This window comes from Oryctolagus cuniculus, chromosome 3, assembly GCF_051225735.1.
Source record: "Oryctolagus cuniculus isolate XC-2025 breed Fujian yellow rabbit chromosome 3, ASM5122573v1, whole genome shotgun sequence".
In the NCBI taxonomy this organism is placed as follows: Eukaryota; Metazoa; Chordata; class Mammalia; order Lagomorpha; family Leporidae; genus Oryctolagus; species Oryctolagus cuniculus.
The window spans coordinates 82,701,617-82,714,646 of record NC_142869.1 but is presented as its reverse complement, the minus strand read 5'-3'; the positions used below and the strand labels follow the sequence as shown (position 1 = coordinate 82,714,646).

The 13,030-nt window shown below is 40.6% G+C and overlaps 1 protein-coding gene across 7 annotated transcripts in view; it reads right to left on the bottom strand.

Moving 5' to 3' along the window:
- WDSUB1 (WD repeat, sterile alpha motif and U-box domain containing 1) overlaps positions 1–13,030 on the bottom strand; it is a 66,300-nt gene that overhangs the window by 11,910 nt on the left and 41,360 nt on the right. The window contains exon 11 of one of the 7 annotated variants that reach the window (XM_089328286.1): positions 7,435–11,707. The exons of 5 other annotated variants lie outside the window; for them this stretch is intronic. In XM_089328286.1, the coding sequence (XP_089184412.1) occupies positions 11,661–11,707 (47 nt within the window). In that variant the 3' untranslated portion in view covers positions 7,435–11,660. Of the gene's footprint in view, positions 1–7,434; positions 11,712–13,030 lie in introns of those variants that run through there. One more of the 7 variants, XM_089328285.1, reaches the window with a different exon arrangement.

Here is a 13,030-nt window from a genome sequence, read left to right as displayed (position 1 = left end):
TTCTACACTGCTTTTAATGCCTAGGTTTGTGTTTTTTACTTAATGGCTATCTTCTAAAAGAAAGGGATCAAGAATATTACTGTTTATTACCTTATTTGTTACTCATGAAGGAACAGTAATCTTTTCTCTCTTCAGTGTGTAAAGTAAGCCTTTACTAACAGTTAATCAGTAAGCTTACTCAAATTTTTATATTATCTATTCTCCATTTGTTAAAGTTGTGTTATATGATGTTTGTCACCTGTAGCTGAATTCTCTTAAAGGAACACTTTTTGTCAGAGTGTAATAGTGACGGAAATGCAAAATTATTCATTCTGGGGAGTGGTACAGGTTTCTTACCATAGGGAACTCGGTTAACCCAGCCACAGTTGATCAGTCTTTCAACAGTGACAAACAGAACTTGAGTGGGTCTGCAGTGCTACTGTGTTCCATTCAAATGCCATCCCAAAGCACTAGGGGAGACCACCAGAACCTTTCTGATATATGAAGTTTAGAAAAGAAACCACGATTAAGAAATGTACTGCTACTATTAATAGCTAAGATTAAACAAAGTCACCAGGAAGGAAAAAGAATTCAGTAATGACTAAGTTTTTGTTTTTACTAATTTTAAAAGATGACCTTTAAAACTGTAAAATCCATATAGTTTGACAAGAGCTATAGCAGTAAAACAATATTTAAGAAGTTCCTAAATGATTTAAGTGGGTATATTCCGATAACTTTATTCTATAATTCAGTTTGAAAACTCAGATGAGTAAATTCTGATAGAATACTAAGTATTCAGTGCCTCAGTCTTCTACTTTATAAAACAAAGTAAACAAAAAAAATTTCTTGTAACATTTTACCTACAAATAATAAATTAAAAAAGCATTATTTAAATGGCTTCAGTAAACTGTTTAAGGATAAGCTATTAGCTCATTGGCCAGGACTCTGCTTTTTACTAATTCTGTTCAGGAAAACAAGTAGATGGAGTAAGGGCACACCCCAGCACAGTGACAGGCCCTCTCCTCACACCGCAACCACTCAGATCACCCTAGAGTGGAGACCAAGACAAAAAGACAGCAAGCAGCAGGTTTAGGATCCCAGGACCCTCAGAAAATGAAATGAATAGGCCCAACCAATATACTATGAAATGCAAATATTTAATATACAATATACCATTGCTCACTGTGTAATCTTAGAAGGCACTGTCACTTAACTCACTTGCCCTGCACAGCAACCTATGACGCAGGTAACACTGTTTATCCCTGCCTTACAGATGAGGAAACTGGGGCATGGCCTCAATAACTTCCCAGCGTCACATGGACAGCGCTGTGATTTCAACCCAAGCAGTCTGGCTCTTAACCTACACGCTGTGCAGGACTTCTGGAAATGAGAATAAGTAAGATTTCACAAGAAACCTCAATAGGAAGGTCAGAGAGCATGCAGATTATGTGTAGAAAGAGAAGGTATATAGGATGAAAATGGTTGACATTTCGCCAGAACTGATGACAGCTATGAATTCCCTTTAAGGAACACAGTGTACCCTAAGCCAGAAAAATAAAACTATGCCAAACGTCAAAATTTTTCTTTCAGAGAATTGATAAGAGTATTTGAACTGCAATAACAGTGAGAATATGTCACCATATGTGGGTGTAATAAAGATAAAACCCTAGAGGGCTGGCGCTGTGAAGCAGCAGGTTAACACCCTGGCCTGCAGCGCCAGCATCCCATACGGGCTCCAGTTCGAGACCCGGCCGCTCCACTTCCGAATCAGCTCTCTGCCATGGCCTAGGAAAGCAGTAGAAGATGGCCCAAATCCTTGGGCCCCTGCACCAGTGTGGGAGACCCAGAAGAAGCTCCTGGCTCCTAGCTTCGGATCTGCATAGCTCTGGTCATTGTGGTTACTTAGGGAGTGAACCATCGGATGGAAGACCTCTCTCTGCATAACTCTGACTTTCAAATAAATAAATCTTAAAGAAAGATAAAACCCTAGGAAGCCTTTGTAAAAAAAAAAAAATGGGCAGGTCTAGTTTTTATGGCATGAATTATAAATGTGAATATGGAATTTTTTTCAATTTTTTATAAAAGGTAAACAAATTTCATGTATCACTATGTTCCTAAATCTGTATCTATGAAAAATACATCTCATTCTTTTCTCCCTCTTTTATTTATTTATTTATTGGAGAGGCAGAGTTAGAGGATTTCATCCACTGGTTCATTCCCCAAATGGCTGCAATGGCAGGAGCTGGGCAATCTAAAGCCAGGAGCTTCCCCTAGGTCTCTCATGTGGGTGCAGGGGCCCAAACACTTGGGCCATTGTCCACTGCTTTCCCAGGCCATAAACAGAGAGCTGGATCAGAGCAGGAGTAGCCAGGACACAAGGATGCTAGTGACACAGGTGGAAGCTTAACCTACTATGCCACAGCACTGGCCCCTTCTTTTTAGAATGACATACTTCCTGTCTATTTTATACTCATGAGCCTAACCCTCCACTAAGTAAAGTATTCAACAAATAGAAAAAAAAAAACCCCACTATCCCTCAATAGTACAGACAAGGGCTATTGTCGCTCCCCGTCTTTGTGGAGGAGCAACATAATGGTGCCGTGACTCGGATAGGAAACTTAGGAGGGAAGAAATGGGAAAATACCGGAGAGAGAGACTAGCAAACAGCCTAGGGAAAAGCCGGACGAAAAAGGTGCCAGAAGAAGCTATTGAAAGCCTAGGCATAGACTCGGATACGGACTGTGGGAAAGAAGTTAGGATTTAAAGTGAAAGCAAGAAGAAACTTAGACTCAGATACGGACTGCAGGTTGAAAGTGAAGGTGAAACCTAGAAGAAACTTAGACTTGGATACGGACTGTGGGGAGAGGCCAGGAGAAATGAGGGAGGAATATTGTTGGAAGAAAACTTAGGGAAACGTACCGGGTAGAGAAAAATGTTAGGGAGGATGAAGCCGCGGGGGCAGGCCGAGGCGGAAACGCAAGCCAGCTTGGGATTCGTCAAGTCAGCCCGGGGAGCAAAAGGCGAAAATCTAAAACTAGAGGCGGAGACGTATGAGCTAGGTTGGAATCCGTCAGATTAGCCTGAGGAGCAAAGGACGGGAAGCCAGACCGAAAGGTGCAGACGCGTGAGCTAGGTTGAATTCGCCAGGTTGGCCCGGGGAACTTAGATTGAATACTAGTGGCAGAGACATGAGCTGGGGCTGTGTGACTCGCGGAGGCTGCTGCGCGCAGAGAGCGCGTGCGGGGCACAAGTAGATAGGGAACGCTGGGCTAGCGCGGAGACCGCGGAGCGCGCGCGCGAAGCCACGCAGATAAGAGAAGCGGGCTGAAGCGGCTCAGAGCCGGGAAGCCGCCGAGAAGCAGCCTCGGGGCGGGCGCCGGGAAGCCGCAGGGACAAGAGAAACAGAAGTTTAGAAGTAAAATGAGAGAAATAGGAATGCTGGTAGATAGAAGTAAAATAGGAGAAATAGGAATGCCCGGAGATAGAGAAACAGAAAAATAAGGCCTCCCCACAATATGGCAATGAGAGAGCTTGGATTCGGTCTGCCTGATTAGGGAAGTGGTGAGCACCTGCGGGCAGCTAGCAGCTTATGCGCCGCAGGTCACCGAAGACAGGCACGAATTAACATCAATAAGTCTCCCCACAATACTGCAATGAGAAGGCTTGGATTTGGTCTGCCTGATTACTAAGGCGGTAAGCACCAGTAGGCAGCTCGACCAGAGTATGAGCTGCAGGTCACCGAAGATAGGCACGAACCAACACTAATAAGTCTCCCCACAAGACGGCAATGAGAGGGCTTGGATTCGGTTTGCCTGATAGGGCTTGTAAGCACCTGCAGGCAGTTCTGGCAGAGCATGCGCTGCAGGGCACTGAACTCAGGCACGCATCAGTGCCTAAAAACCTCCTCACAACATGGCGAAGAGAGGACCCGGATTCGGTTTGCCTGATTGATAGGACTTGTAAGCACCTGTGGGCAACTCTAGCAAGCAGAGCAGAGTGTGTGCCGCGGGGCACCGAAGACAGGCGCGTATCAACGCCAAAAATAAAAAGAAAGGGGGATCTGTGGGGAGCAACCCGGACTGGACTGAGTTACTGGAATTAAGACTTATTCTATGCATCTGCTCTCCCACAATATGGCGCTGGGAGAGAAGAAAACAGCTTCTACACAGCTGCCTCTTGCCAACTTGAGTGATGACCTCCAGGAGCTGATCCTGCTCCTGATTGGAGGAGAGCAGCGTACTCGGCGTGTGGGCAGCCGAGTTAGGATTGGCGGAGGAGGACTATAAAGGAGGAGAGAGACGGCATGCACCAGGAACATCTAAGGGGAACATCTATCTGAAGGAACACCTGTGCAGCCCCCGAGAGAGCCAGCTGGCGGTGTGCCGCTCCCCCGCGGAAGTGGGGAATGTGGCAGGGGGAACTGCCCTTCCACGGAGGTGGAAGGGACGGTAGCCAACCCGGGAAGAACCAGCAGCAAACCCGGGGAGGGCCGAGCAGACAAAAGAACAGTGCAGGGTCCTGTGTCGTTCCTCCACGAAGACGGGGAGCGACATAATGGTGCCGTGACTCGGATATGAAGCCTAGGCAGGGCTTAGTGTCGTTCCTCCACGAAGAGGGGGAGCGACAGGCTATAAAACATAACCAAATTTCAAAATGTCAGTTTTACTCTATTAGTGACCACAGATCAGGGAAAACATATTTGTCTTTTTGGGACTGGCTTATTTCACTAAGTATAGTGGTTTCCAGGTACATCTATTTTGTTTCAAAAGCCAGGATTTTATTTTTTTACAGCTAAGTAGTAGTCCATAGTGTAAATATACCATAATTTCTTTATCCAGTCATCAGTTGATGGACATATGGTTGATTCTGTATCTTAGCTATTGTCAATTGAGCTATAATAAACTTGGGGGTACAGGTAACTCACATACTGACTTCATTTCCCTTGGGTAAATTTCCAAGAGTGGGATGGATGGGTCATATGGTAGGGCTATATTCAGATTTCTGAAGTTTCTCCATACTGTCTTCCATAGTGGCTTTACCAGTTTACATTCCCACCAACAGTGGATTAGGGCACCTTTTTCCTCACATCCTCACCAACATTTGTTGATTTCTGTATGAAAGCCATTCTAACTGGAGTGAGGTGAAATCTCATTGTAGTTTTGATTTGCTTTTCCCTGATGGCTAGGGATCCTGAGCATTTTTCATGTGTCTGCTGGCCATTTGAATTTCCTCTATGGAAAAATGCTTATTCAAGTCCCCTGCCCATTTATTAACTGGACTATTTTGTTGTTGCTGGAGTTTCTTGAGCTCTTTAGAGATTCTAGATATTAATACCTTATCAGTTGCACAGCTTGCAGATATTTTCTTCCATTCTGTCGGTTGCCTCTTCACTTAATATTGAGTGTTTCCTTTGTAAGGCAGAAGTTTCATAGCTTGTTATAATCCCATTAGTCTATTTTTGCTTTTACTGCCTATGTTTCTGGGGTTTTTCCAAGAAGTCTGCCTATGCCAATATCTTAGAGAGTTTCTCCAATGTTCTCCTCTAGTAATTTGATGTTATCAGGTCACAGATTTAGATCCTTGATCTATTTTGAGTTGATTTTTTTTAATAAGGTGTAAAGTAGGGATCTTCTTTCATACTTCTACATGTGGAGATCCAATTTTCCCAGCATGATTTGTAGAATGGACTGTCCTTTCTCCAGGGATTTACTTTAACTCCATCAAATATTAGTTTATTGTAGATATATGGATTGATTTCTGAGGTTTGTATTCTGTTCCACTGGTCTACATGTCCATTTTTGTGCAAGTCCAGGCTGTTTTGATGATAACTACCCTATAGAGTGTCTTGAAATCTGGTATTGTGATGCCTCAGACTTTGTTTTTGTTAAAATTGCTTTGGCTATTCAGGGTCTCTGGTGTCCCCATATGAATTTTTAGCATTGTTCTTTCTAGATCTGAGAAGAATGGCTTTGCTATTTTGATTGGGATCACAGTGAATCTGTCTTCTATTTCTTTAATGTTTTATAATTTTCATTGTAGAGATCTTTGACATCCCTGGTTAAAATTTATTCCAAGGTATTTGATTCTTTTTGTAGCTACTGTGAATGGGAATGTTTCTAGAAGTTCTTTCTCAGCCATGGCATTGTCCATATATACAAACACTATTGATTTTTGTGTGTTGATTTTTTTTTCCAAATCATCTCTCAGTGGAGTCTTTGGATCCCCTATATATAGAATCGCAGCTAGGGATAGTTTGACGTCCTCCTTCCCAATTTGTATCCCTTTGATTTCTTTTTCTTGCTAATGGCTGTGGCTAAAACTTCCAGGACTATACTGAATAGCAATGGTGAGAGTGGGCATCCTTGTCTGGCTCCAGATCTTAGTGGGAATGCTTCTAAACTTTTTCTCATTCAATAATATGCTGGTCAAGGGTTTGTCATAAATTGTATAGAGCAATGTTCCTTCTATACCCAATTTGTTCAAAGTTTTCATTTATGAAAGGATGTTGTATTTTATCAAATTCTTTCTCTGCATCTATTGAGAAAATTATATGGTTTTTATTCTTCAGTTGTTAATGTGATATATATTTATCAATTGTTGTATGCTGAACCATCCCTGCATACCAGGAAAAAATCCCACTTGGTCCTGGTGAATGATCTTTCTGATGTGTTGTTGGATTTGATTAGCTAGTACTTTACTGAGGATTTTGGCATCTGTGTTTATCAGGGATATTGGTCTACAGTTCTCCTTCTCTGTTGCACCTTTTTCTGGTTTAGGAATTAAGGTGATGCTGAGACCGCATGGAAGGAGTTTGGGAAGCTTTTCTCCCTTTCAATTGTTTTGAATAGCTTAAGAAGAATTGGAATTAGTTCTTTTTTAAAGGTCTGGTAGAATTCAGCAGTGAATCCATCCAGTCCTGGGATTTTCTGTTTAGGGAGGGTCTTTATTACAGATTCAATCTGTGTCTTGTTTACTGGTCTGTTAAGGTTTCCTTCTGTCTTCACGACTCAATTTTAGTAGACTCTATGCATCCAGGAATCTGTCCATTTCTTCTAGGTTTCCCAATTTGTTGGCATACAGCACTCTTTCAATTCTTGGTGATTCTTTTCAGTTCCGCAGTATCTGTCATTACATCCCTGATTTTATTGATTTGGGTCTTCTCCCTATCTTTTGGGTTAGTTGTTCTCTAATTTTAATCACTTCTTTTGTAAAAAGCTATGCAAATGAGTTAACATCCATTTATTAGCCTCAAAAGGAATAAAGGACAGACAGGGAATACCTGCCTGATGCAAAGCTCTCATTTCTGCTCCTCACCTCCCCCTCATAGACATTTAGATTTTAGGTTTTCTGTTATTCTAGTCAGATTTTTTTTTAATAAAACTTTGAAAAAATTGCCATGGTCATTTCTGTCCATTCAATCCCCCAGAGAAATTTTCTAAGAGCGAAAAGTAAACATAATGAAGACAATAAGTGTTTATTGGGATGTGGAAGTGGCCCAACAGTAACATGCACACCCACTTCTATTAAGTTGGCACTAAGTGGTAAGAGCTGTCTTTCAACAGGTTCCAGGCTCAATGCCATGAAGTCCTATCCTGCATGAGAAAATGAAAGAACATGCTCTGGGGCACCACTGCCGAGTCAATAAAAACCACTTTTAAAATGCATGCAGCCTGCCCCATGTGTTGGTGAGCAACATTACAAACACAAATACCTGGAATGGTACAACTAAGCTCTGCCGGCGACTGCTGCCCAGAACAAAGGCCCCGTGTTCTCCACCACTGGACTATTTTGTACCACGCACATGCTGCTTTCACAAATTAAAAGATGAATCGAAATTGATATACATAAACAGTTCTTGGAAGTACACCTTTGGAACTCTACAGAGAGGGAAGCACCAAACTAGGATCCTGGGCTGGCAGGAATTAGCTTAAATTTATCAATAATCACAATATAAATTCGTTCAATTCTATTTGAAGATAGGAATAGGTGTTAAATTAACACAACTACAATTCTCACAGCACCACAGGAAGGTTAAAAATGAATTGGGTAATGAATCCCCATGAATTATGCTAAGCAGGGAAAAAACACCAAAAGGTTGTTTTACTGCGTGATTCAGTTCATGTAACATTCTTAAAATAACAAGATCTCAGAAGTGGACAGATGAGTGGAATGTAGTTAAAAAAAAAAAAAAAAAGCCACAGGCACAACCTTGCGGTTTGGAAACTGCTGTGTCTTGACTGCAGTGGTGAATACAGAAATTCCAAATGAGATATAACTGTCCAACTTCATGCACACAAATAAAAACAAGGAAAACTGGGCAAATCTAAATGAGATCATGGAGCCTATCAACGTGAACATCATGATTGTGATGCAGTACAACACTTGGGGGCAGAGGAAACCAGGCAAAGTATAGAAGGTATGTCTATTATTGTTTCTTACAAATGCATGTTGAATCGACAGTTATTTCAATGAAAATAAATGGGCAATACCAGAACAGTTAAAAATGAATGGCATAGGGGCCGGTGCTGTGACACAGTGAGTTAAAGCCCCGGCTGCACCACTTCCTATCCAGCTCTATGGTATGGCCTGGGAAAGCAGTGGAAGAAGGCCTAAGCCCTTGGGCCCCTGCACCCACATGGAAAACCCAGAGGAGACTCCTGGCTTCAGATCTGCGCAGTTCTGGCCGTTGTGGCCATCTGGGGAGTGAACCAGCGGATGGAATACCTCTCTGTCTCTACCTCTCTCTGTAACTCTTTCAAATAAATCTTTAAAAAAATGAATAGCACAATATTAAATAGTAAGCAAGGCTATGGATCAATGAGAATATTTACACAGCTGGTAGAAGTGCAAAATGATTCAAACTCTCTAGAAAATAATTTATGTATCCAGTCCCAGAGTATAACCAACAGAAATGCATACTATGTCCACAAAAAAGCATATGCAGAAAGTCAACAATTCCCATCAACAGCAGACTGAATAAAGATATTATACTCACATAGTGGATTCCTATAGAAATGAGACATACTTTATGTAATAATATGGAAAATCTCACACATTTAATGAAAGACCTAAAAGACACATTTTATGACTCAACAGAAAACTACTGTATTACACACTAAAGGACAAAAATTTAAAAATTCTCCAATTCAAGATAGAAGGGAACTTCTTTTAGGCAGTTTAATTAATGCTAAAGTTGAAGGCTTTCTCCCTATGAGCAAATAAAGGTGAAAATGTTTACTTCTCATCACTTTTCAAAACTACTGGAAATCCTGGCCAGTATGTCAAGAAAAGGAAAAAAAAATTGTATTTATTTTTATACAACCATCTACTTGTAGATGGAGCCATCATGTGTGAAGAAAGTTGTCTTAAGGTCTTACCACAAAGCTATTAATAAATGTAGCAAAGTCAGTATACACGATCAACAGTACTATTACCAGCAAGTGGAAATTTTTTAAACTCTGTAATGTTATAAAAACATGAACTACCTAAGAGTCATTTTAATAAAATATGTACTGAACAAAATTAATTCAGAGCACTGTTAAAAGGAGACCCCGTGGCTCAATAGGCTAATCCTCCGCCTGCAGCACCAGCACCCTGGGTTCTAGTCCCAGTTGTTCCTCTTCCTGTCCAGCTCTCTGCTGTGTCCCGGGAGTGCAGTGGAGGATGGCCCTGGTCCTTGGGCCGTGCACTCCATGGGAGACCAGGAGGAAGCACCTGGCTTCAGATCAGCACAGTGTGCTGGCCATAGCAGCCACTTTGGGGGTGAATCAACGGAAAAACGAAGACCTTTCTCTCTCTAACTCTGCTGGTCAAAAATAAATAAATGAAGACCTAAATAAATATAGAGACATCATCATGTTCATGCACTGAACTATCATTTTCAAATTGATCTACAACTTACCCCCATCCCAGTGAAAATTCTGGCAAGGTTTTTCTGTGTAAGTGTTTCTAAAATCTATATGGAAATGCAAACAATCAAGAATAGCCAACACGGGTTTCAGGAGGAACTGTCAGATGACTGGTACTTCCTGCTTGTGAAACTAATTACAAAGCAACAGTAGTCAACGCATTGTGGTAATTAGTGCAGAAACATAAAAGATCATGGAAAGTTTAGAAATAAACTCACAATATAAAGATAGCTGATTTCAACAAAGACGCTAAGAGTAATACAATAGGAAAAGGATTTCTCAATAAATCATCTCAGAACAAGTGGCTATCCATTTTAAAAAGGGTTACTCTTATGTCAGACCATACACAATTAATCTGCAATGAATTACAGCCCTAAACATAAAACTACAGGATACTTAGAACATAACAAATTTTTGAAATCTTTGGGGTAGGGCAATTTCTTAGGCCTCCAAAGATATGAATCAAAGTGAAAAGTAATTTAACTTCATCAAAATGAAAACGTTTTTGCTCCAATTTAATGACACCATGGAAAACTGATTACAGCCGGTGCTGTGGCGTACTAGGTTAAGCCTCTGCCTGCAGCTTCGAGTCCCAGCTGCTTCACTTCCAATCCAGCTCCCTGCGAATGGCCTGGGTAAGCAGCCTGGTTCGTGAGCCCCTGAACCCAGTTGGGAGACCCAGAAGAAGCTCCTGGCTCCTGCTTTGGATCAGCTCAGCCGATGTGGCCATTTGGGGAGTGAACTAGCAGATGAAAGACATCTCTGTCTCTTCCTCTCTGTTAAAATAAAATGACTAGGCAAACTACAGACTGGGAGAACATAGGCAACACACTATCTTATGAAAGAGTTGTATCTGGAATTTATAAAGAACTCCCTCAACCCAACACTAAAACAACCCAATACAAAATGGGCGAAAAGAGTTCAAGGCATACTTTACTTTAAAAAGGTACATGAATGGGTAATAAACACATCAGAGACGCTTGGCACCATTAGTCCTCATGGAAACTAAACTACAAGTGCGACAAGAACCACTTCAAACTCACCAAAATGGTAAAAATTAAAGACTAACAAACCAACTGTTGGCAAGGAGTGGAGAAATAGGAATTCTCAGTGGGTAACTTAAAATGGCTCAACTGCACTGAGAAACATTTGGCAGTATAGTCAAAGCTAAATATTCACTCACCATACAGTCTAGCAATTCCACTCAAATATTTAACCAAGAGAAATGAGACATGAACAAACATTTGTAGACAAATGTTAGAGTACTTAACTCGTAACAGCCACAAAGTGGAAGAGATCTAGAAGTCCACTTACAGGTGAATGAAAGCATTATGGGTCATCTTTTCAACGGAACACTACTCAGCAAGAAAAACAGATCCCTGATCCATGTAACAAGATAGATCAATCTGGAAAACATCCACTGAGCGAAAAAAGCCAGACACAAAAGACATGATGCTGATTCTGTTTATATGAAATTATAAAAATAGCTAATCTACAGTGCCAAAAAGCAGATCAGGCCAGGATGGACTGGTTAAAAAGGGCACAAGAGAACTTTCTAGCATGGTAATATTTATATTTTTATTGGGATGGTGGAAACATTCTTTATCAAATCTTAACGAGTATGTTGCACAGTGGTTCAGATCCCACTCAGATTTGGTTTTATGTTACTGATCTAGCTTCCTGCTAAGATGGTGGCTCATGTACTTGAGTCTCTGCTGCCCACACATGGCACCTGGATGGAGTCCAGTCTCCTGGCTTTGGCCTGGCCCAGCCTTAACTGTTGTGAGCATTTGGGATGTGAACCAGCAGCTGGAAGATCTCTGCCTTTCAAATAAATAAAAATGAATAAATAAAACTTCACAAAAAATTTGTCATCAAGCATATATTTAAAATACTGAGAAGACTGAAAATTACACCTCAATTTCATCAAAAAAGTTAGATTATACAGCTGCACTGTCCAATACATTAGACAAATATCCTAGTTAAATATAATCAAAATGAAATAAAATTCAGATCCTCAGCCACATTTCAAGTGCTTGATAATTACAGTATGTCTGGTGGATATTAAAAACATTCCCATCATTAAAATAATGTTCCCTTGGACAGCAATGTTAGAGGATATAATTAGACACCTGACAAGCTTGATATCTGTATGTTGATACATCAATGTTGCAAAAAATAATTTTGCAACTAAAGAGTGACCTTAAATCTTACAGAAATTAACCATGAGTTTGACCTCATGCAACAAGACTAGGCACCTTTCCTCTTAAAAACCAGCCTCAACCACTATAACTTTAAAACCATTTTCTTAATCTTTAATCCTGTTATTAACATCTTTTTAGTATATATTGTAACAAATATGACATATACAATTATATATAATGATTGTTACAAATATAAAAGATGCTAATAAGGGAAGCTGGGTATGGTGTTTATGGGACTCCTCACACTGTACAATTTCATTTGTAAACTTAAAACTATTCTAAAATTAACACTATTTAAATGAGACACAAACTGAAAACATGCATTACTCAAAAACATGGAAAATCTTCCTCTTGGTATTTGTGTTTGGTCCCCATTTTTGAGAAAGGTCCTTCTACCCCACCCTCATGACATCGCGATGTTGACATATAACCCTAGCCCACGCAGTGGAGCCAATCCCAAGTTCCTCCTTCCAGCTTGTAATAGAGTACGACTGGCAGGGCATTGGACCAGAAAGAATGGCAGAGTGGTCCCCCTTTTGCAGGTCAAACCAAAATGTGTAAAAGGCACAGTGAACATCACGGAAAGTAAAAATTGAGAAATCTCTGAAGAAATAAAAACACTGCGACACCAAGTCTCCATGTCACTTTTTCCTGAGACTGATGCTTATAAATCAATTGCCATTTCTGTTTAAATTTATCCAAGTTTCTTTCAATGCAAACAAGAGTCCTGATATACCAAAACCAAAAATATACAGCCACTGCTATATAAATGGAAAATTTCCCGGCCTGAAATAAAAACAGCTGACATTCACTGAGTGCTCACTGTATGCAGGTACTATTTTAAGTACATAACATACATTAATTCATTCAAACTACTATTAAACAAGAAAAATTGGAGTTATAAAATTCAATGATGACAAAACTGTGGTAAAACAGATC